This window comes from Bidens hawaiensis, unplaced genomic scaffold, assembly GCF_021521415.1.
Source record: "Bidens hawaiensis isolate Kalapana, Puna unplaced genomic scaffold, B.hawaiensis_p1.1 tig00000935_1, whole genome shotgun sequence".
Classification (NCBI taxonomy): domain Eukaryota; kingdom Viridiplantae; phylum Streptophyta; class Magnoliopsida; order Asterales; family Asteraceae; genus Bidens; species Bidens hawaiensis.
The window spans coordinates 1,981,342-2,007,921 of NW_027491054.1; the positions used below are offsets into that span (position 1 = coordinate 1,981,342).

At 37.3% G+C, this 26,580-nt stretch overlaps 1 protein-coding gene across 1 annotated transcript; it reads left to right on the forward strand.

Moving 5' to 3' along the window:
- The first annotated feature begins 618 nt into the window (after positions 1–618).
- LOC143548423 (transcription factor ICE1-like) lies at positions 619–3,801 on the forward strand. The gene is made up of 4 exons (XM_077039605.1): positions 619–1,482; positions 1,868–2,107; positions 2,886–3,056; positions 3,609–3,801. The coding sequence occupies exons 1-4, from the start codon at positions 619–621 to the stop codon at positions 3,690–3,692; spliced, it is 1,359 nt and encodes a 452-aa protein (XP_076895720.1). The 3' UTR covers positions 3,693–3,801.
- The last annotated feature ends 22,779 nt before the right edge of the window (positions 3,802–26,580 follow it).

The window sequence follows — 26,580 nt, forward strand, 5'->3', positions numbered from 1 at the left end:
TTATGTAAATGTTAATAGACAATTTATTCTATTCTAAAATATCATATTTAGCCAATACTTAATACGTTAAAATCTAAGATATTAACGTATTAATATTTAAAGTTGTGTCCAAAATATTGTCTATACGACCATATTAACGTATTAATATTTAAAATTTTATCCAAAAAATTATCTATACACCTGTATAGCCCTATACGGGCCATATAGAGCTATAAGAGACACTACAAACAATAACCGATAAGCTCCGACACAAACTAACATGATTTAGATGCTATACGATCTACGAGCCGTATAGAAAGAAAATAGTATATAAAAATTCGAATTAGTGTGAAAGGATCCTAAGCCTTACTTAAATCTTGCAAAATTTGTATCAACGTCCTTTCATTTTATCTTGTAGCTAAATAGTTGAAGCTTAATGAAAGATATTAAATAAAATTGAAATTTGGTTCGGTGGGGTAAAACCGTAGTTTTGATAAACCATGAGGGCAACGACAATCGCCATTAATAAGAGTCAGAAACTGCAAATAAAAACAAGCAACCAGCAAACACCAACACCTTTTACACACGAACACAAAGACTGTTGGTTCGTTATCCGACTCCCACCATTTCCGCCACCTAATGCTACCGGACGCCACCAGCACCGTCTGGATGGACGGCGATGACGAAACCTCATCATGGTCACCCACCGCCAGCACCCACCACCAAGTCCTCACCAACGACACCACCACTTACGCCTCTCTCACCACCCTCAAATCCATGCTCGAAACCGAGTGGTATCACTCTCACAATAATAATAATAATCATATAAACACTGACGCTACCAACTCTCTCTTCTTACCTATCGACTCTTCCTCTTCGTGTTCTCCCTCACACCAATTCACCCAATCTTTCCCCTTCTTCCCGCCAAAATTTAATAATAATATCAACCCGTACGATCTGCCATTCGATTTCGGATGCTCCGACCCGAATTTCTTACCCAACCAGACATCCAATTTGATGAATTTCGCACACGTCACCATCCCGGAGCTTTCCTCAAGTTCCGATCTTCCGGCGACTAATAACAATAATAGCAACGAGACAACCGGAGATATTAACTTCAACCCCGGATTCGAGGGGTTTCCGGTGACTCCATTGTTTCCGGCGAGGTCTAAAGTTCTCCGGCCGCTGGAGATTTCGCCGCCGGTGGGAGCTCAGCCGACTCTGTTCCAGAAACGGGCGGCGTTGCGGCAGAGCTCGGATAAGTTGACAGAATTTGAGAATTCCGGCGAGAAGAAGAGGAAGAGGACGGAGGATGATGAGACGGCGGTTGATGTTTCTGGGTTTAATTACGATTCCGATGACGTTGAGCCGGCCGGCGGTGAGAATCCCAAAGGGAAAAAGAAGGGGCTGCCGGCGAAGAATCTGATGGCGGAGAGACGGCGGCGAAAGAAGCTGAATGATAGACTATATATGCTCAGATCCGTTGTTCCCAAAATCAGCAAGGTAATTATTAATTTGTTGGTTTTTTGGTGGTAACTATAATCAATCAATCATACCCAGTAAAATCCCACCGACAGCAGAGCTATAGGTAGGGTCTGGGGAGGGTGGGATGTAGGCACACCGTACCTCTATCCAAAGGAATAAAGAGGTGGCTTCCAGAGAGACCCTCGGCTCTAAGAACATGTGTATGAAGCAAAAAAAGGAAATCAAAGTTTAACAGTTATATAAAAAACTACTACTAATTATAATAATATTAATAAAAAGGTCACAGTTTAACCGCAATATAAAAGCTAATAATAATAATAATAAAATATGTAAGGGAAATACCATTATGGTGGTAACTATAATATAATATAATATTATTTAATTTATTTGTGTGTTTATTTAGATGGATAGAGCTTCGATTCTTGGTGACGCGATTGATTATTTGAAGGAATTACTGCAAAAGATTAATGATCTTCATAATGAATTAGAAGCAACACCACAAGGGTCTAATTTGATGCAAGCTTCATCAATTATTCATCCATTAACGCCCACCCCACCGGCCCTTCTGCAACATGTTAAAGAAGAATTATGCCCACCAGCCACGGTGGGCCCGGTCCCGGCCCCGAAAAACCATCTTGCAAAGGTAGTCTTTAGCTTGTTTAAGCGGTCGTGTTTAACTTGTTTAATTGAATAGGTCGACCTGCTAACCTGTTTAACCCTTTTTTTACAACCCACCAATCCGCTAACTTGATTAGTAACTGCCAGCGTGTTTAGCTTGTTTAAATAAATGGGTTAAAGAGTTCGGTTACACGATTTTAAATGCTTACGGTGTGGGTCAGGGTTGCTTAATTTAACATGAATATGGAATTTGGGTGGTGTTTTGTTTAACCCGTTTAGTTAAACAGGTCGATTCACTAACCCGTGTAACCCATTTTACAACTAACCAACCCAATTTACACGTTTGCAACTTGATTATTACACATCAACTGCCAACCCGTTTGGCATGTTTAAATAAACTGTTTGAACGGGTCGTGTTTGGATTAAACGATTATAAGTGTGTGCGAGCCCAATTGATGTATTTAACAAAAATAAATACATGGGTCGTGCTTGGGTTAGCTTGTTTAGGCCATTTAGTGAAGCATGTTAGCCCGCCCAGCTATCTATCTACCCATGTCAACTAACCTGTTTATTACCCGTTTAACCCATTATTTTATGACTTACCAACCCAATTTGACACATTAAATAAAATGGGTTAAGCGTGTCGTGTTTGGGTTACACGACAAGAAGTTTTTGAGATGAAACATAATATGGGTAGTGTTCAGGTTAAAAAATTAAACCCGCCAACCCGACAATATTGACAACCCTAGATATTATCTTATCGGGTTTGTTGCATAGATGATAATGGATTTTATTTTGTGTAGGTGGAGGTGCATGCAAGAGAAGGTAGGGGTGTGAACATCCACATGTTGTGTGGGCGCAGACCGGGCCTCTTACTTTCAACACTGCGGGCCCTAGAGAATCTTGGGCTGGATATACAGCAAGCGGTCATAAGTTGTTTTAATGGGTTTGCTTTGGATGTTTTTCGGGCCCAGGTATTATTACTAAGCCCCACTAAACGGGCTTGTCAGGTTGGGCTAGTTAACGGGTCAAAACGGCTTTTGAGTAAAATGATTTCGAGTCAAACTCATTGGGTAAGTTGAGTTGACCTAAAGAAACAAGTTGCCATAAGCTGTATCAATCATGTCGGGTTAGCGGGTTGATGTGATGAATTGTGGAAGCCAAACATGCCCCGTTTAACATTAGTCCAAAAACCTAAGATAAATTTCTCTGATATTTTTCACATTAATTAATATAGTTTCATCTTTTATCAGAAAAAAACGAATTAAAAGAGAATGTTATCTTAATTTTTAAATTGAGTTTTTTTTTTGTTTAAATAAATTGAGCTGTTATCAAAGTCTTTATTCATTAAATGCACGTTGGACGTCTTCTGGCCCGTTTGATTTTTAGCTAAAGCTTTTTTTCCTTAATTAGGTTCTTCTAATCATTTAAAAGCCAAATTGACACGTTTAATTTTATTTATATAAACGGGCTGAAAATGAAATAATGATTCGAGTGATTAAAAGACTTTTGATTGTGTTTGGCAGCAATGTAGGGAAGGGCAGGACATGTTGCCGGAGCAGATAAAAGCAGTGCTTCTAGAGACAGCCGGATACCATGGTGCCATTTAGCAATTTTCTCTCTGTTTTTTTTTGTGTGGTAACATCCACAATGTTGATCTTGTTACTTTTAACCATCTAATAAAATCCACTTTTAAGAAGGCCTGCCTAATTTATTTTGCGAAATTGTTAAATGGAAAAGACTTCGATTTCAATTTAGTACTAGAATTACTGGGTTTATGACTTACGAGTTTCTTTTAATCTAGTTCTCCAAGTTAAAGAGTTATAGATATTATTACACTTATAATCTAGTTCTCTAAGTTAAATGATTTAAAAGTTGTAACACTATTATAATGCCTTTTGAAGACTTAGATGTCTCTTATAATCTCGTGGCTTCTTATGCGTTTGACCCGAATTCATCAAACCCGGATAATCTTTAAACGGGTTATAATATCTCATTTATTTATAAAACCCTTAATCATCAAACAATAATTTTCGCGGGTCATGGGTCTCATAAAATCCGGATAATTCTATAGCTGGTTATAGCATCTCAATTATTAGTGAAACCCTTTAATCATCAAACAATAGTTTTCACGGGTCATGGGTCTCACCGAACCCAGATGACCCTTAAACGGGTTATAGGATCTCATTTATTTGTGAAACATTTTTAACATCAAACCTTAATATAATTTCTTTCATTTACATATTCTCTGTCGCCGGTGTATCCTCTACCGGTTTACTGATGATTACCATCCACCATCATCAACCTTCCATCTCATGTGTCAACCACCATCGTAACCTACAATAATCGCCCCTTTTTCATAAGACAAATATTTGTGTTCATGTTTGTTCGTTTTAAAAAAAAAATCAACATATTCATGTTCGTTTATGTTTGTTTGGTAAAAATATAAAAAACCTACACATCTCAATTCAAAGAGCTCTAACAAAAAACAAATACAATTAACATAGCAAACTACTATATACGCATTAAATTAAAGAGTAAAGTGCCAAAATCGTCCCCGAGGTTTGTTTAGTTATGCGAATTTCGTCCAAATTTTTTTTTTATCCAACAGGACCATCGAGGTTTGTCAGTTGTTGCCAATATCGTCCAAATTGCTAACTCCGTTAGAATTTCAACGTTAAGTGAAGGGGAAAAAATTCGTCTTCAGTTATTTTCTTTATTTTGTTTAAATTATTTTAATAGATGCCGTCATAATCAACATCATGTATGTATACCATCATCATCATCTAGCCATCATAAATTCTTATTGTGATATTCATGACAAAACCAGGTACACCTTAGTATGTATTTACCGATTAAACGCTTATTGCGTATCGAACAAACGAATAACCAAATGGGGTCTGGTTATGACCCGGATATCCAGGGGGGACATCTATAAGTGATATACGTTTAATATAAGCTAACATATTGGTATTATGGCCTTAGTACAGTAGCAAACCAGTTAAACGAAAACATACTCATTTAACTACACGCTATTATTTTAAACACGAAAGATAGTTATGAAACAAGCATTGTATCATCCGTTAAGTCGAAAAAGAATTACAACACTTATTTGGGATGCTTTAAGCAATCCGTGAAAATATTTTCGATTTTTACAAACAAATAGTATGATTTTTTAAATTTACAAGAAATTGGCCGAAAAACACTCGTTTTCGCGTTGTTTATTGTACCCGATATATTTTTCTTGTCAAAAACCGAACCCGAAATAAATTTGGACTTGGGATTTCATGCTCGGGCATGCAAATCAAGGAAATTGGGCCAAAATGAGGCCCAAGAGGGCCCATCTTATTTCCGGCCGCCAATGTTGATTTACCCCCCCCCCTTTATATATTTTAACCATTTTAACACTTTCTAAAACATTTTACAAGATCATATTAACATGCTTTGAAGTTGCTTCATCTGATTACATAAAAACCCAGCCAAAACCCTAGGTAATTACATCTATTTTGATTATTTTATGCATGTTTAATCATGGTTTTTCCATAAATATTGATCCTTGATTATCAAAAATCATTTCTAACCATGAAAAAACCCTAAAAATGGTCCAAAATTATATTTTGATCATACACATGGTTAGGAACCTGGTTTGATATGTTTTTTTTTTGCCATAAACACGGTTTAAGGGGTTTAAATCGCGTTTTTACGGTTCAAAAGTTCGGTTTAGAGCCCTAACTGAAACCCTAGGTTTTCAAGGCTGATTTATTGATAATAGATACTTGGTTTTGTGATATAGAACCTGTATTTACCTTACTTAGAAGCACGAGAACCTGGAAATTTGAATAAAAGAGCGGAAACGAACGAAAACCGCAAAGGTAATACCGAATTACTCGTTTAGGGGTTGTTTAGGGTTAGATTATGACATGATTGTTGTTAGCTTGTAAAATTTTGCAGGTACATCAGGGACTATATGAATGAGTCTCTGTCCAAATTTGGTAATCTTTCGACCATCCAAGAATATTTGGCGAATTTATTACCGATTAGAGACGTTTATTTGGGAAACATACTTAAAATGCTTGAAAAATTATGAAATTTGTGTAGAACTCAGGTATGTCGTGATATGATCACATATGAAATTTGGGGTCATTTGGAAAACCCTAGATATGATTTATGGATTTGCGTTTTTTCGAGTTTTTATAGTCGTTTTTGGCTCGAAAAAGTGAATTGGCAAAACTGTTAGGTTCTGGAAATTTTGCAGGGTATTTTGGAAGTATTTGGATCACTTAGTAATTTTATTGGAGTTTTCGTAAATCGTTTGGTATAAACGGACGATTTACAGGTTAAATACAGCATATAAAATGAATTTTTATAAATTAATTGTAACATCCTCGTTTTAAATATTATTTAAATTAAATGATATAGGTTTGTTTTACATGGGTTTTGCGTTGCGTTATTTGGGCTAATTAAATAATATGTAGAGTAAGGAAAGGATTAAGAGAGATTATTTTGGGCCTAAAAGCCTTTGGGCTTAGTCTATTTAAACCCCAAACCCTAAATCTCATCCTTATCCTCATCATCTCCTCATCATTTCTCCAATCATCCTACACACACACCCATACACACAAACCCCTATACACAACATTCAATCCAAGATTTTAAAGATTCGTTTAAAGCTTCAAACAAGCCAGATCTAAGCAAATTTGTAAGGTATGAGTATATCATAATCGTTATGTTCGTTCTCATCTTGTTTTCATTCCTTTTAGATCAAATAATCAATGAACGAACTTTGGAAGTTTGAAACCAAAACAAGCTTATGAAACCGACACCATGAACCCAATTTAGACGAGTTTCAATCGAATCAAATAACTGTAAGGCCCCGAACCCCGGGAATTCCACAGTTGGTAATCATTCAAAACACTCATAAAAATAAATAAACTTAAAAACAATTCTTTTCATTAATATAAGCATCACAGAGTATAATTCGGCGGAAAACGTAAATAAGTAAATGAGTTCCCAAAACCCGGGAATTTTGCCCAAAATCAACATAATTATCTTTAAATAAAAACTTTTAAAAATAAATGCTTAATAATAAAATCTTCAATTCCCGTATGCCCTTCACTGTCCAAGTAGCTTCGTGCACGTCCAAGCGATAAGGCATCCTCTTCCTAACCTAAAATTCACACTAACATACACACAAAGTCAGCTTAAGCTGAATGAGTTCAAGTTTTAAATAAGTAACAAAAGTCTTAATAATCATTCCAACGGTTTTAAAACGGTAAACGAAAATACATCGGTTAGGTCACCACATTCAATAAATAGTCATCCTTACGTATGAGCATCTCTATACGTGCATTCCTATATATATATATATAACATTCAATAATAACATTCAGGGCCGAGAAAACGTACAACCCAAACATGTAACATTCGGTGCATGTAAACACAAAGTAGGCATACGCAACATTCAGTAGTCGAGACGACTACAACATTCGCCAAATATTGGCCATTCTAATACACACACACACACACACACACACACATTCTTTAACATTCCAATGCCTACCAATACTAGCAAGCCTATGTAAAATCGTTTAAAACATTTCATCAAGCAAAATCGCTTAGGTGTGCATGGTAGCCCAAAACTTAAAAAGAGTTAAAAGGGGGCATCATGAACTCACCTGAAATTAATCGAACACCTGCAACGAGCTAGGAAATCCCTAAGTGCACAATCACAAGCAAAGGCCTGTAAATTATACACAACTCGTTACTAAACTAGACCGTAAGAACATTCTTGCCTAATGGGCTGTTCAAGCCCAACACTTTGGCCCAAGGCCCAACAACTTGGCCCAAGGCCCAACACTTGGCCCAAGGCCCAACATATTGGCCCAAGGCTCAACAACTTTACCTCAGCCCCTATGACCTTTCAATTAACCAAATCCACCCTACGATTAAGGTCGGGGCTAACCATGATGCACAACTCGCCCGTCGGTAATCAAATCGAGTCGAATACGCGCGTAATAAACCTTAAAACCAATTGTTAAACGAATCAGCCCCAAATTGACCAAATTCCCATTTTAATCCTTTCATTCATCATAATTATGTCACCCGAGTTGATAGGGTTGACGGTTCCTTTTTACAACTCTCAATTTAACATTTAAACGAAAATTCGCGCACCGCCGACTCGATTGACGAAGCACCAACCAAAACAGCCCCGAGCATCAAAAAAATAATTTTCCCACAGCCCTTAGACTCCCCTAGGACCATGCAAACTGATTCGGTTGGTCATCCAACCGATTAACGCATCAAACTCAACAATTTACAATTCTACACCCGATAAACCCTAGTTTTCGAACTAAAATCGATTGACCGACCTAAACACCTCCAATGGCTACGAAATTTTAATATGATGTAAATGCCATACATGGGAATCTTTCTACACCAGAAACTCTAATTTTTATCAACGGGAAGTGTGTCAATTACACCTTGGCCGAAAATCTGTCCAACGAAAAGTTTCGGCAAAATTGAGCATCAAAACGATTAGGGGTGAACAAAAAGAGTGTTGGGGATTGTAGTACATACCTTGAACTACTTCTAGGAGCTTGGAATTGATCAAAAAGTTGAAGCAATGGGGGGGGGAGGCTAGCCTTGTGCGGATCGGACAGCAGTTGCAAATAGGGTTTAGGGTTTTTTGATTAATGTTATATTATAAAATATTTTCATTCTAGCCCCTGGAATTGAATAAAAATGCAACTTGGAAGAAATGTTAAGCGATTAGACGTACCGGGATGACGTAACGGATTCCGAGAAACGTCGGTTAAGTCCCGAGAGTTATACATACTTTACACGCGCTAAATCATTAAACCGGAAGTTTGACGGGTGTCACAATAACAATAAATAATAATGGTAATGAGGTTCGACAAGAGAACTTAAATATTACAAATAACAATAAGATGCAAACGGGTCTCCAACGAGACCCGAATCCCAACAGTTTGGCCAAGATTGAGAACCCGAACTGGATCTGCAAGATCGAGGCTCGGACCTGAGACGAACCCTCAACCCATTCCCTGCCTTTCGTGTAGTCACAAACGGCTAACACCAAATTGACCGACAAAACAGAAATAGACCCGAGGGGCGGCCTTCTCCTTGTCCTTCATGTTGGGCACGAATGGCTCGAGTTGCAGACCCAAAATGAAACCTGATGCGAAACCCCGGTGCGAAACCGGTGATGCGAAACCCCTATGCGAAATAGGAACTTCGCATCCCGTGCGAAATGTCGTGCGAAGCTACACAATCCCGTGTGAACTTACTGATTCGCAGCTCATGCGAAACCTCATGTGGAATCCCTATGCGAAACTGTGACAATCGTCAATTTCAGGTTAACTCCGTTAACTCAACTCCGTCAATTCAAACTTAAAGATCACTGAATCTATAACGCACACCTCATTACATTTAAACTAGGGTTTAAATGACGCTTAACACTTACTACATGTGTAGTCTTTCGGGAATTGCACCGAAACGCAAACGAGTTGACGCAAACGATTGGTGAATAAACGAAAAACGTCAAAACAATAATTATGTGATAATTATGTGTTAGACTTATGTGTTATGTGATAACATTGTTATAAACGTTAACTCAATGTGCTAGAACTAGTTAATTAAGCTAGAAAAGTAACATTTGGAAGTTGAGGGACTAAAGTGTAACATGTTATTATTATTAATAACAATAAACCCTAACTCTCTCTTCTCCCTTTCACTCTACCCGACGGCAGCCCTCCCCTTCCCCTCTCTCGCGATCGGCAGCCTCACACACACACATATACACAAGATCTTTCAAGTTTGATCGAAGATTAAGTTGCTAGGAAGAACGCTAGAGAGAGTTTTTCTGTGACGCGCATCCTTTGGTGATTTATTTGGGGAATTCTTCGCAAACAGTTAGTTCACTTACCCCTCTAAACTATTTTCAAACGCTTTTCACTTGGGGGAGATAACATACTCCGATAAACGCATTTAAGATTTTGTTAATATAAATTATATATCACTTGTAAAGACTAAGTGGCAAACGCAATAACTAAAGTCCTTCATTCATATCGAACCGTTTAATATTGGATAATAGCGAGTCATTGTTGAGTAGTACTACTGGGTTTGACAAACCCCACACAACGCTAAACTCGACTGGAGGTCGAGTGGGTGTAATCTTGGCTAAACACATACCATGGTCGGGATAGACCTGGTGGCAAGGCAAATGATAAACAGTCAGCTTCGGTGTCGAACACTTAGTAATACTTGTTTTATAGGCTAGCTACCTATAGATATATAATTGATTTAACACTATCTGGTAACGCAAAACGCTGAACGCAAAACGCTGAACGTAAAACGCTAAGCGCTTTATTTTATACAAACTTGTGAACTCACCAACCCCGTGTTGACACTTTTAGTATGTTATCCTCAGGTAGCCGAGGCGGGCGCGCGGTATAGGATCATGCATGGTTTTTGAACATTCTGATATGCAAACATGTTTTTAACTATTATTACTTGGGTTTTAAGTCGTCCTGCGTGATGCAACTTTTGTTTTTTGGTTTTTACGCTTCCGCACTTACTTTCATTTAAACGTTTTTATGGTTTGATTATAACTAATGATTCCGATCCTGTTAGTTCACACCCTCTGACGGTAAAACTCCGTAAGTGGATTTCGAGGGTGTGACGAAAACGACATGCGAAATCCTCTATGCGAAACTGTGGATTCTCGTTGTCGATGCGACTTGCCGGGATTCGTAACCGCGGTGGTGAGGCCAACGTTCTGGAGCGGCGACGACGGGGTGGCTATTAAGGTATGCCAGAAACTGAAGCGACAGAGGGGGGTGCTGTGGTTGCAGGTGGCCGACGTCTGGGTTGACAGAATTAGGGTAAAGGGGACGACAGCGGTGTCTCAGATTAAGAAGGAAGGAAGAAGGGAGATGGATGAGTGAAAAAGGGAAGGGGGGGGGGTAGGTTAAGTGGGGAATGGGTGGGTTGGTGGATGGATATAATAATAATAATAATAATAATAATAATAATAATAATAATAATAAACTTGTAATAATTAGTAATAAATAATAATAATAATAATAATAAAAGTAAAGGTAACAAGTAAATAATAATAATAATAATAATAATAATAATAATAATAATCTTATGATAAAAGGTAGGGATAAGGAACTAAATGGGACCCGAATCCAAGACCCGACTCGTTTAAAGACTTGTAACCCGCCTCAAATAAAAGAATACGAGAAGGACGAGAACCGAACCCAGGAACTAACTCGTTAAGAAATGAATCCATTAATGAGTGTTGACTTATAAGAAATATATATGAGGACTTAAACCGAGTATGAGTCAAATATAAACCCGACACAAACCAAACTCGTTTAAGGAAACATTAACTCATAAATGCGTTACGGATGTAAAGTAATAAGAAAGGAATAAGCATAACAATACATATATAAATGTAAAATAATAATAAGAGACCCTTAATAATGCAAACTAATGATGTAGGTCCACGAGTAAAATAAGATTAAAGTATATTTAATTAATAGGAACGGTTAAAGAAGAATACATAACGGTTCATAACTTAAAATTTAACTACGTTAACTTTAGAGAATAAATAACAAGCAGTTATAGAGGATTAATTCGTGTATGTTATTAGCAGTTAGTCGGGCATAGTTGAAGAAAGGCATTACTATTAATTCGGAGAGGAATCATCTACAGGTGAATTCTAGCTCCCTTTTTCCTTTAAACATTTTTGGGGTTTTTGCATACTCCTATGTGAAAGAATAAGATATATGCAACTTTAGTTAACGATATATATCTTGTAAGAACGTGTTTATATATTAATTCGTTAATATATATTTGAATGTTTGAATGATAGTTGATAGAATCGAAAGGGTTAGGGAGCAAGCACTACTAACGCTTGTGTAGAGTGTATGGAAGATAAAGCACATGGATGAGCATAATAAAGGACTAAAAGCCTATATTGTTCGGGCACGTGTTGTGACAGTAATGTGGTCTAGTTATAAATACAACGAACTGGTTGATTAGGATAATAGTATACTATGGTCCAGTTATGTAGACAATGACTGGGTGGTCTAATTATGGACACAATGAATAGGCAGTCCAGATATGGATACAATGAAAAGGCGGTCCACATATGAATACAATGAATAGGCGATCCAGATATGGATACAATGAATAGGCGGTCCAGATATGAATACAATGAATAGGTGGTCTAGATATGGATACAATGAATAGGCGGTCCAGATATGAATACAATGAATAGGCGGTCCAGATATGGATACAATGAATAGGCGGTCCAGATATGGATACAATGAATAGGCGGTCCAGATATGGATACAATGAATAGGCGGTCCAGAAATGGATACAATGAATAGGCGGTCCAGATACGGAAATTAAGTACAGTAGCTATTAATTATGTGGGTATATGTAGTACGATTGCATGGCATGATAATTTTAAATGCATAGATATATTTTGTGTGAATGTATGGTCCAGCTATGGATACTAATTATACGGGTAAAAGTCAGAGGATAGAACAGAAAGAAGGTAGGGGACAAGTCCTATCAAATATATGTGTAGCATAATAATATGGATATTGATGTGAATGAATGATTGCATGTTCGTGCGTAGAGCCTTCGGGCCTCATACACGCACAACAAGTTAGGATGACAAATCCCTTTAATTGGATATGGTTGTTTACGAGTAAGAATAGATGGCTCAATTATGAGCAAGTACGTACAGGACTAATTATAGACGAGTGTTACGTCGCGTATAAATAAAGAATGTGATTTAATTATAATTCGAAATTTAATTAAAAGAAAGAAATGTTAGAACTCACTCAGCGTGTAGCTGACTTTTAGTATGCATGCAGGTATTTTTGGTGATGTGGCAAGCATGAGGCGCATACGAGGCTATCCATATTGAATAATAGTTAGCGAATAAGATTGTTATGTAAAGGTTTAAATTTCCGTTGCAAGTTGTTTATGCTTCCGCTGTATCAAACTAAGTTTATGAATAAATCCAACTCTAAAGTAGTGCACCCGGGCTTAGGGCCTTACATTAATAAATCAATAAATAATTCTAGAAATATTTTTATAAAAATCTACATGCTTTAATTGATAAGTGTATAAATTCTCATAATTTAATGATAAACGGATAATTAATTGTGCTAAAATGAAGGTTAAACAAATTCAATTATGATAAAAACCGAAGAGTTCGTGATTAACGAACCTATTGGAATATCAGAACATCAAGAGTGATCAAAAATCATATTTTTGGATTAATTAAGTAAAAACAAACTTTTTATGAGAAATCCGGACAATTTGAATGAATTGTGTGTGTCTTACTCCAAACCAGATTGAATAAACAGAAATAATCCCCGTAGCAAATCCAAACATCTAATCTACGATCTATCTTTATAAATTTAATCATTTTATCAACCAACATGTTTACCCGAGTTTATATAGTCATATCTGTTTTCTAAACGCGTAAACGATTTACTTGGCCCAGCTGGTGAAACGTGAAAACTGAGCCAAGTTCGGTTTTAAATATTAGACATTAAACAATGTCACAATCTAAGCGTATAAACACTTTCTGGACGTGAAAGCTATACCCAGACTAGATATATAGCCCGGTTTAGTGTAGAGATTATAATAATATTATAATATTAATATTATTATAATATTGATTATAGGGACTAGTGATAGCAAGTCGAGCAAACTGCGAGCTGACACCGTACCGATTACCTACTAAACAGTGAGTTTCATGACCCCTCTTTCTGAACTGTTTTACAAACATTTAGGGTGAAAAGCATGTGACGATGTGAATTATCTAAGTGCTAACACATGAAAGTCCCCACTAACACAGTGATTAACTTCGAGCCGATGGCTTATGAATAGTACTATTGGTTTGACAAACCCAAATGGAATCGGCCTGGTTGCCGTGTCACACATAACGCCGTTTGCACATGACCATAATTATACGAACAGACTACGTAGTGTTAGACATAGCTACTTGGGGCATGTTGTGGGCATAAGGGGGGGTCAAAGTGGTTGATTGTGTGTGGGAAACGGAGGCACGCAACTGTTTTCTTCAAACTCGTGTACATACAAATGATAACTTGTGATTACGCATAGCTGTTTTCTTGAAACTCGTGAAACTCACCAACTATACGTAGTTGACCCATTTTAAACTGCTTTTCAGGTATACCAAAGTTGGAATAACTTGATGATGTGCTACGTGTACAGAGTGTGGTCGATGCTATGTGAATAGATACAAGTATGCTAGTAAGGAGTGGGACAGTTAATGTATGATTTTGTTTTGTATCACCTAGACTGTAAAGAACAATGTAATATATTGTAAAATTTAGTTTGTAATGTTTCTTTATAAACAATGTGGTTGATACCAAAGGTGTCTATTACATTCCCGTTTTACGCTTCCGCATTTGCTAGTCGGCGTGTGACACTTATTCTCTCTGCCCTACACCCGCCACCATCACCACCACAACCTAATCAACATTTGAGTCCTTAACATCACTCAGTTACTCGCTACTACCCGCTTACCACCGGCAACCGGCCACCACCCATCATTATTCATCTTCATCAATCTACAGTCTCGAACACCCATCGCAACGTCAATCGGCCCACCCTTCTTCTCCAACTACCATGGCCTCCACTCTTCGTCTTACCATAATTTCAAAACCCCTAAGTTTAAAATCCAAAAATCGATTCAAGCGACCGGCAATGACAACCGATCGGAGATCTTGTCAATCGTTTATCCGGAGATGCTGTAAATACAAATCAATCATGAAATCTTGCTAATCATTTTTCCAACAATGGTCTATGTGTGTGTGGCGAGGATGATGGTGGTGGTGCACTAAGAGTAAAATCTGAGAGAAACACAGGTCGCTCAGATATGGAGATGGTGAAGGGCGATGGTTGGATTAGACGGTGGCTGATATAACGCTAAATATATAGAAATCCATTGTATACTTTAATTAATATTTTATTAGTTTCTATTAGATTTTATATATTAATAACATATTTGAATAATGTAGGTTCCGGAGATTGATCGTGGTTAAAAAGGGTGAAAAACGAGCTAAAACAAGTGAAACCGGACCTGCCAGCCCTACTCCCCTATCCAGCGGCGCTGTGCGACCAGGAGGAAAAAGGCCGCCATGGGGCGCCCCGGGCACCTAGATTCCCGAATTTTTTTGCGTTTTTACCTTTTTTGGGCCCAGAATGCCTATACAAGCACCCTTAAACTTAACCCTAGGCATACTCGGCGAACCAGAGCCAAATTTGGAGTTTCCTGGAGCTTAGGATTGCATTTTTTGGCAGGTTTGAATGCAAGAAATCAGCCAGTGAAGTGCTCCTTGATCAAGAACAAAGAATACGGGTTTTATCACCTATTTTTTTCTGTTTACATTATTTTTCACCATGATTTCTTTTATCATTGGTTTGTTTAATGATAGACTAAACATTGACTTCCTAGGCTTATGATGAACCTTTGTTGATGTTTGATTTTGAGAATGCTTGACTCGAGCCGGATCTAGATCTTGGGATTACGACGTATCGTTTGAATTCATTGTAATACTGTTATGATTACGATTAGATTGCTTGATTACATTAGTGTGTGATGTGTGTGTGTTCTAGAGTGATTTTGGCAGAGTAACGAGGTGGAATACGATTAATGGAAAACTGCTATTACTTTAACATACTTTACAAGTATATATAGGAATGACCTCATTCGTTAAGATGCGCCTTAACTAATGAGTCATTCGTTACATTAACATTACAAATGACCTCAGTCATTCGTTATACATTACATAAGATGAATGGCTCTCATTCTCTTGTCTCATTCGTTAATCTTAGTTAACGAATGACACATACAATTATAGCGAGTGTGACTCATTCGTTACTAGGTAAAATATGAGCCTTACAAGTAAGGCGAATGGGCTAAACAACATAATTACCAAAATGCCCTTTACATTATAATCTAATATAATAATAATATAACGACCGAGATGCTCGAATCGTGTATCAACAAACTCCCCCTCGTCTCGAGCTCTTTACACTTTAGCCTTGGAACATCTTCGTCTTCCAATCTATGCAGCTATGGATCTTGAACGCGTAGCAAACACGAACTACTCAATGAAACAGCATCGCAAGATCATAGTCGCTTACGTTAGCAAAACGGATCTAATTATGAAATAAAGCGTCGTTATTAGACTCCGATAAGTTAACGAGCCACATGGGATCAATAACACGAATGAATTGAGTATTCATTCCCGATCCCAACACGATCACCGCTTCACTCATTCTGTTGTCGTAGTACCATCTGTTGAACGATGTGAACAGACTTTGAGGGAATGTCTTCATCGGGACCCTCTTCATTGTCTTCGGCGGCTTTACTTGTAAAATCATCCTTCTCCAGCCAGTGCGAGGATCGATCTCGTCGATATACTTGTGAGTTGGCACCTACGGCTTGAAGAGTTTGAAACCGTAAAGAGTTTCTTGTAAGATATGATCATAGAACCACGAGGCCCACTGGTCTTTACCCCGATTCACGAATGGTCGATTGGCCAAGGTTCTCCCATCCCAATGCGGCATAGTCAAAACGTCATGTATACATTTAAAATAATATAAACCGTGTTCCCATTTGATCACGTATACCTTAAGTTCCGGATCGTGCTGCCACGCCACCATATCACCTTTCACATTCTTCGGGCTCTTGTATTTTTTCATCTGGTATGCAGATGCTCGGACCTTCGCTTGTCGGATTTCTGCTTGTTTATCACACCCCAACCTAAGGCAGAAATGCCGGGGCGTGATCCGATTGCTCACAGCTCAAAGATACTATCATAATATAAAAGTGACAATATCTAATTAATTGTTTTATTTCAATTATACACACAATATCAAAATACAATAAACAATTTAAATATACAAATATAAGCTCAAGTAAAGGTTAACTTGACTATATCCTAAGGTCTCGTCTACATGTCCAAACTTCAATCTTCAATACAAGCAACCTGCATATACGTATAAAATGGAGTTTTGTCAATATAAAATTGAGTGAGAATATCACCAGTTTTGACACAACAATATAAATAAGCATGACGTGATAAGTACAGTAAAGAAAATCAAACCATAAACAAGTATGTAGACTGTTGTCAAGCGAATCGGGCATTGGTCACCAGCAGGAACACCCGCTATGCATTGATTGAATAGTAATTCCAATATGCGATTGATTGAATGCTAACACAAGTAAGCAAGTAGCACGTATGTTTGATAAAATCACTCATAATAACACGTATGAATTTGTTTGAATATATATATATATATATACACACATATAGTATGAAATAAAAATACGTACGCATATGTCCCCAAAAAGTTTATAAAACTTGGTAAAATAGGGGAATGATAACTCACCTTAGATTAACGACAAACGAATATAAATACAATTAAGCAAGCTACCAAATAAGCGAGTCGTCCAATACGCGTCAAATGAGATAACCGATCAGAACTTGAATCTTTGAGATATGATAATATAAGTAAAAATGAACTCGTGGCCGCTGTAATCAATCCAAACGGATATTTAGAACTCAAGTTATGTTAAATTTAAGATTTAAGCGAGCTGGTACTGACCAGAATCCGAACAGCGAGTCGGAAGTCGGTCTTTAGTCAGTAGCCTTAAAATTACTTTTCAAGAATAAAAGTCTTCTGGACCAAACGTTGAATCCGATCAGAAGTATGAGAAAACGTTAAGTCAAACTAGATGGTAAGGGGCTCGAGCAACGGGTTTTGCGCCCGGTACAAGGTCTATCTGGAATTCGACCTCGTGATCCGGCGGCACATCTGACAAATCATCTGGAAATACATCCGGGAAATCCCGAAAAATAGGAATATCACCGACGGTAGCCACTGCGGTTTTTACGTTTATAGCATACGCCAGATACGCCCCGCACCCCCGTTGCATCAGTTTCCCCGCCTTAAGCATAGATATGATATGTGGCGTCACACCATTCCGATCACCGAAGACCATAATTTGGGTCCCATCCGGGGACCTTAAACGTACAAGTTTTTGACCACAAACGATCTGAGCATCAACACTTGCGAGCCAATCCATCCCAAGCACCACATCGAAACAGCCAAGCGGCATCAAGTACAACCGCACCGAAAATCTATACCCAGACAACTCGATGGAACAACCCTGAATAGCCCTAGACATGGAAACGGACATTCCTACGGCGACCTCAACCTCAAACACATCGACTACGCGCTCGGGTGATTTATTCATCGAGGAACAGAAAGCGGTAGACACAAAACTTCTACTAGCACTCGAATCAAATAAGACTGATGCCTGTAATTCATCAAGTAAAAAGGTACCTGGGATGATATTACACTACTGCTTAGCTACATGATCATCACATACGATTCCAAAGGAATGAGAAATTATAACGGTGGAATAACAGATGAATAAGGAAAAAGTACCTGAAACAACATCCGCATCATCCTTTGCTTCTCTCTTGGAGATGTTGAAGGCCCTCGCCCTGACCTTTGGCTTTTCTTCTATTTTTCCCTTCGAGGAAGTCCCCTGACCGGACCCCCCCTTACCTTGCTGGTAGGACAGTTTAATTCTAAGTGGCCGGTACCCTTACAGCGGAAACAAGTCAACGTCGGACACTCGAAATGAGGGTGTCCATCCATATCATAGCGAAAACAGGAACCTGACCCAATCTTATATTCCCCCATATGCGGTTTCCCGCACTTCTTGCAATTACCAAACGCCGCATCCCTCTTAAATTCTGAAGTCTCAGTCTTTACCCTCTTCTCGGACGAATTAAAATTGCTTCCCCCGGGCCGCTTACCGTACGAATTTGAGTTCCATGTCTTCCTAGTCTCAGTCGGTGGTAACTTCTCCCTCTGATCATACAATGTGCCTGCTAGGGTAACCACCGAGTGAAACGAGCTCATGTCGGTGGTCACCACACCCTTACGAACATCCACCGGAAGACCCTTCACATACTTCTTAATCCTATTAGCTTCAGAGTAACCAGATCGGGACATAATCGAGCCATCTTATTAAACTTCGTGGTATACTCCTGATGCGTCATACTACCCGCCTCCAAGGTCAAGAATTCCTGTTCAATCTTATCCAATTCATGTGGAGGACAAAACTGATCAAGAACCAATTTATTCAACTCATCCCACGTCATCCTCCTAATCGAACGATCACCCATGGCCTGCGCCAGATTATCCTACCAACATAGTGCCTCGGAACGAAATGAGGCGGTAGCATAAGTCACCATGTCATCCCCCTTACATTTACTAACTCTCAGAACGGCCTCCATCTCCCTCACTCACTGATGAGCTGCCAACGCATCCTTAGTACCATCGAAAGAAGGAGGGTCACACTTCTTAAAGTCTCCATACGAACAACCCCGGGTAGATACACTAATAGTCCATACATCGTCTTCATCCCCACTCGTCACATACACCTCCTCCTCCTCCTCCTCGAACTGCGTCTCCTTACCCTTCCTTTCCTTGTCCGAACTATTTCCAACCAAAGACTCCTCCATGGCCCTAACGGCCTCAGCAACAATCTCGGGAATGGCGCTATGGAGCGCCTGGTAAACCTCATCCGCGATAGCCGTGCGCATAGCAGGATCTAGGGAGGGGTTATCCCCATCCTCATGAATCGGGGTTTCCTCTTGCAGGGGAGTAGGAATTTCACTCTCAGCTTCGGCACGCGGCTTACGACCACGGCCACGAACACTCGGACCACCTCTCTTATCTGCACGAGTATTAACCATGACTTATCCCTACAAAGACAGAATTTTAACACGGTCAAGTACAAGTGGCATTTAGAACATGTAAGGTAAGGGTAAACTGCTAATGACGTTGATCAGGTGTAATTAGTCGTTTACTTTACCCGCCCGTCCTAATCACCCCTGTCCCTAACCACATTAGCATTCTATCTAACACTTAAACAGTTAATCACATACTTGAAACTTTAAAATTCAAAGGAATGACTAAACAATTTAAAGTTATCTCTGGGCGTGCAGCTACTCACGGTGGGCATACTAGTATTTTCCCTTACAGTTCGAGTCCAAGCATTTCGGGATGCTCAGATCCCTCGAACCATGGCTCTGATACCAACTTGTAATGACCCCGAATCCCGGGAATCTTACAGTTGGTATTCATACATAATACTTACAAAAATACTTAAACTTAAAAAAAACAGTTCATTCCATTAAAATAACTAATTCAGAGTATAATTCAGCACAAAATCATAATTAATAAAACAAGTTCCCAAAACCCGGGAATTATGTCCAAAACCAAATTGAAATGTATTTAATAAAACATTAAAAGAAAAATGTTTATTATTATTAAAACTTCCGACTAAGCATGCCCTCCACTGTCCAAGTAGCTTCGTGCACGTCCAAGCGATAATGCATCCACCTCCTAACCTAAAACTCACACTAACATGCATACAATGTCAGCTTGAGCTGAGTGAGTTCAAGTTTTATTAATTAACATCTATAATAATAATCATAATAGTCAATCCAAGAGTTTTAAAATAAACGGGATATAACAGTTAGGCCATCATCAACAATAAGTAATCATCATTATATATATATATATAAACATCCTTATAATTATATCCCTACATATATATCATCCAAGTAATAACATCAGGGTCGAGCACACGTATAACCCAAACACGTAACATCTCATCCAACGTATGCAAACACAAAGTAGGCATACGTAAACATCCTTAGTCGATAACGACTAAATAACATTGCCAAATATTGGCCATAGAATAATATATGTACAAACATACGTACGAACATACAATAACATCATCCCAAGGCCTACCCTATACAAGTAAGCCCATACAAAATAATTTAACGGTTCATCAAGCAAAATCGCTTATGTTTGCATGCTAGCCCAAAAACTTAAAAAGAGTAAAAAGGGGCATCATGAACTCACCTGACACAAGGCATGATTTCACCACAAGCTAGAGGACTCCTAAGTATCTCCAAAACTCAAACGCCTATCGGTTTACATACAAACATTACTAATGACATCGAAAGGACTCGTTTATCCTATAAAGCGTTCTAACATGGTTCGAGTTACCTAAAGCCTCGACCTCATCAAACTCAATCATAACAGCCCCTGGGGCCGTAAGTTTACCAACACGATCCATAGATACTCCAAGGAGTAAAGAATTCCCAAATTACCCCATGAAGCACTATGTGATACTATCACGCGCGTTTAAGAGCCGTTTAGGCAATTAACATCCAACTCAGCCCCGTGTGGACCCAATATGATAATTTCACAGCCAACAAGTCCACACGACGCTACATAAGTCAAATGGGTCGGTAACTCGCAAGTACAACACACCAATTATTCAATAAACGCAAATGCGTGTTGTACCGACCCGTTTGAGTAACCGACAACCAATTCAGCCCCAATACTCATAAAAATCATTTTCCAACAGCCCGTAGATTAAACCGAAGCTATCCAAACTGAATTGGTCATCACTTACTTCATCCCTCGCGTTAAACGCAACAATCTACCATTCTAGTCAACCGAAAACTATCTTTCAAACTGCAACTAGTTGACCAATCAAACTAACACCAATATGTATAATCTTAAAGTATGTTATACTAGACATACCTAAGAAGATGTTGGTGCAAAATCCTCCACCAAAACAGTCCCAGAATTTCTCAATTGGACAGCCACCCGGTTAGCCTAGAACAAGCCGTTTATCGATCAATACGTGTGATATAATGATCAATAAAGGTGTAAAAGACTTGGGGGAACATAGAACTAACCTTCAATTGAAGTTTTAGACCTTGGGAGCTGCTGGAAAAAAGAAAAACGAAACCCTTGGAGCTGCTGTGGAGTCCGATCGGCCAAGGAGAGAAAGAGAGATTAGGGTTTTGTATTATAAAACTAAATGTAACATTCTAGCCCCTTGAAGTTGGATATTGAGATAACTTGGGAAAAAGTTTAATTAGTTTAACATACCGAAAAGATGAGAAGGTCATCGAGGAATGTCGGTTAACTCCCGAGAAATATACATACTTTACAAGCTTAAATCATTAAACCGAAAGTTACGGGCGTTACACCTACTTTAGGGAATTTCGTCCCAAAATTAAGGAAAACCAAAACGTAATCGTTTTTGGAAATAATTAACTTTTTAAGAAAAAACATAATAACATAGAACTTCTAATAACCGAAGAAACTCACCAAATGACAATCCGATAAGGGCACTTATATATAGGATGTACCAGCGGCGTATCCACTATGTCCTTATCATCTCATCATTCGTACCATTACCCAAGCTACCTTATGTTCTAAATCATTACACATAATTGTACGTATTATGATTTACATGCGAGGACTCAAATAATTATGTTCGCGACCATAATTACTCTTATCGTCGAATGGTCCGCATAATCCGTTTTATCATGTGGGTTATAAAACATTTAAGACCATCATTGTGAAGGAAACAAACGATTTGATTCTTTAAATGTAAATTCAGAAGTTTAATTAATAAATATTCGTGTTTGATTAATAACATAAGATAAGTTCTAAAATACCTTTTGCTTATGAAGGAAACAAATTTCATGAAATAAATGTTATTTATGAATCGTGATAATCGAGACTAAAGAAATTGAGGTGTAGATATAAGATTCTAAATAGTATACTTTGATGGAAGGAATTTTATTCAGGGGATGAATTACGCAAAGGTTTAATTTACAACAAATCTTAAAATAGTTAATAGCATGTGGACACCTTAATGATCGTATTCTTTAGGAATGAAGTTCTTAAGATCGAGAGTATAAGTTTAAATGAAGATTTTGGTGAGTCGAGTTTAGTTAGATTAAGAACTTACGAGATTAAAGAGAAGTTAATGTAAAGTTTATAGCCTTTTAAATTTTGAATTGGAGATGAAATTAATTCGATTAAGATATTCTAAAATATTATACAAATTAGTAAATAATAATTTAATTAGTAATGAAAATGCGAAAATATACGTATTTGAATAAATCGCTAATAAATTAAATTGAGAAGCAGATATTCCCGAATCACCGAGATAGTCCTATTCCAATTAAACCTTTAAAATTATATAAAATATAAAGTAGGTAATTGAAGATATTAAATTAGATTAAATTGTGAATTCGTGAATTCTTTCTTTTTTACAAAATCTTTATAAATTGTAGGAAATAAGTAAATTGAATTATCGATGCTTTATTATGGAAAATTTAAATAAATAATGAATATCAAATTAATAGTGGAGATGAGAATGAGATATGAAATATTATAATATAATAATCACGAGCCTAGAAATGCATGAACTACCATGACTATTCTAACACTACAAATTTATAATTAAAGCGTTTTAAAATTTTCAAAATGTATCAGAAGTCAAAGTGGTGAGTTGAAATATTTACGAACCAACGTTTAGTTTCAAATAACGAACTTAATTAATAAATAAAGTGAGTGATGAGTTTTAATGAAGATTTATCAAAGTCAATTTTAATGGTAAAAATTTAATTAATGGAAGATTTAATTTAATAATGAAAATTAAATTTGAATGATGAAAAATGTAGTTTAATATAAATGAAATTTACAATATTTGAATTTTTAATAATAAAGACTTATAAAATGAAAAGTAAGCTGTGAAAAGTTACATGAGAAAAAACAAGAGGTAATAAAATATTTATAGTTTAAAATTGAGGGTAATGATTGAAATATACTTGATAATTTATAGTTTGAGAATATTGAAATAAATGAGAAAAGATGATTTAAATAATATTTTAACGGATATGAGTTAGTGTAAGATTTCTTGTTCTGTGTATTTTAGTTTTGTCGAGATTGGCGGTCGTTTTGGTTAACGGAATACATCAGCAAACTCTTTGTCTATTCTAGTAGTCGAACGGAAATCACGAGAAGTAGGTGAACGACGTTGATTATGATGATTGATTCCTATGAGAGACATTCTATGAGGACCAACAACAAATTTGTATAAGATGATGGGTAAGTTGTGGAAATGAGTTGATGTGAGATAATAGGGATGCGTCTGTATATGTATGTATATAAATTAGTGCTAGTGAAGACTCGAGGACGAGTCAGGATTTAAAATAATATGTATAGTTTGAAGCATTTAAGTAAATGAACAGCGTTTATAAAATTTTCTAAGAATAAAATAACCAAACATATTAAACGAGTTGACCTCCCATGAGCTTTCCATGGCAATTTGAATGGCCCAACTAAATAAAGCAACATAAAGTTTGTGAATTGGCCTCCCATGAGTGTTCCATCGCATTTTGATGGCCCAATTCAAATAACGAGTAATAAACAATTGAGTTGGTCAGCCCATGAGCGTGTACATGGCATTTAACTGACCCAACTAATTAACGAATTAACAAACCAATGGAGTTGTTCGGACCATAAGCATTACATGGCATTTAACCGACCCAACTAAATATCGAATCAACGAATCAAATATATATAAGTAGTTGGTGTATCTCGGGAACCACCCCGGACGACACGTTCCAACAAAAAAATCAAATTGAAAACGGTTTAAGATATGGATAGTTGGAAATATTTAAAAAAATATTTTGAATGTGAGGCATAGCATCGGAATTTGTGCATGTGTGCAATAAATAGATAAGATAAGTACAACAAAATAACTAATCTAAGCAAGCTGCAAACAATTTATTAAATAGCACATAAGGCAGTTCAGATAACCATGTATAAGGTTCCTAACATATGTCTAAGACAATTTCTAACGACCTATCTTATAACCTTCGGCTCTGATACCAATCTGTCACACCCCAACCTAAGGCGGAAATGCCGGGGCGTGATCCGATTGCTCACAGCTCGAAGATACTATCATAATATAAAAGTGACAATATCTAATTAATTATTTTATTTCAATTATACACACAATATCCAAATACAATAAACAATTTAAATATACAAATATAAGCTCAAGTAAAGGTTAACTTGACTATATCCTAAGGTCTCGTCGACATGTCCAAACTTCAATCTTAATACAAGAAACCTACATATGCGTATAAAATGGAGTTTTGTCAATATAAAGTTGAGTGAGAATATCACCAGTTTTGACACTACAATATAAATAAGCATGACGTGATAAGTGCAATAAATAAAATCAAACCATAAACAAGTATTTAGACTGTCGCCAAGCGAATCGGGCATTGGTCACCAGCAGGAACACCCGCTATGCGATTGATTGAATAGTAATTCCAATATGTGATTGATTGAATGGTAACACAAGTAAGCAAGTAGCACGTATGTTTGATTAAATCACTCACAATAACATGTATGCATTTGTTTGAATATATATATATATATATAGTTTGAAATACGAATACGTACGCATATGTCCCCAAAACGTTTATAAAACTTGGTAAAATAGGGAAAAGATAAACTCACCTTAGATTAATGACAAACGAATATAAATACGATTAAGCGAGTCGTCCAATACGGGTCAAACGATATAACCGATCAGAACCTTAATCTTTGAGATATGATAATATAAGTAAAAATGAACTCGTGGCCGCTGGAATCAATTCAAACGGATATTTAGAACTCAAGTTATGTTAAATTTAAGATTTAAGCGAGCTGGTACTGACCAGAATCCGAACAGCGACTTAAAAGTTGGGCTTTGGTCAGTAGCCTTAAATTACGTTTCGAGAATAAAAGTCTTCTGGACCAAACGTTGAATCCGATCAGAATTATGAGAAAACGTTAAGTCAAACTAGTTGACTATTTTGCCCTTTTATGAGTTTTAAACGATTTGACCAGTCAACACCCTTCAACCACCGAAATTGATTGAAGGTTATTGACTAGTAAATGTATATGAACAATTTATTTGTTTACAACTTACCCGGAAAATGAAAGAATCAAGAGAAACGAAAAGTCAAAGGTCCACATGAATGCAAAGTCAACCGTTTATGAGTGTATCTTTAATCAAATAGGAAAAACCGCAGAAGATGAAGCATAGAAGAGGTAGGTGACAGCTAGGGTATGTTTATTAGGGTCTAGGGAAAGTTTATGGCAGAGAAATCATTATATGGTTATATAGGATTCACTAAAACGAACTATATATGGTAACTTACTCATTTAAGAACCATATGGGCCTTTAATGATCAAATCAACATTATAATCTGTAAAATTCGTTCTTGAACAAGGGGTAATGTATATGGGCATGTTTCTAAGCTAGGTTAGTTTTCTTGGGGCTTAAAACACTCGATTTATGCCAAAAATAAGTGATTTCGGGCCAAAATGAACTAGGAATCAATAATAAACGAAACGAGCTGTGCAGGGAGCCCAAAGCGCCGCGCGGTAGGGGAAGGCCATCCCATCACGTGGTGCTCCGGCCAAAATAAGAGAAATTTGATTTTT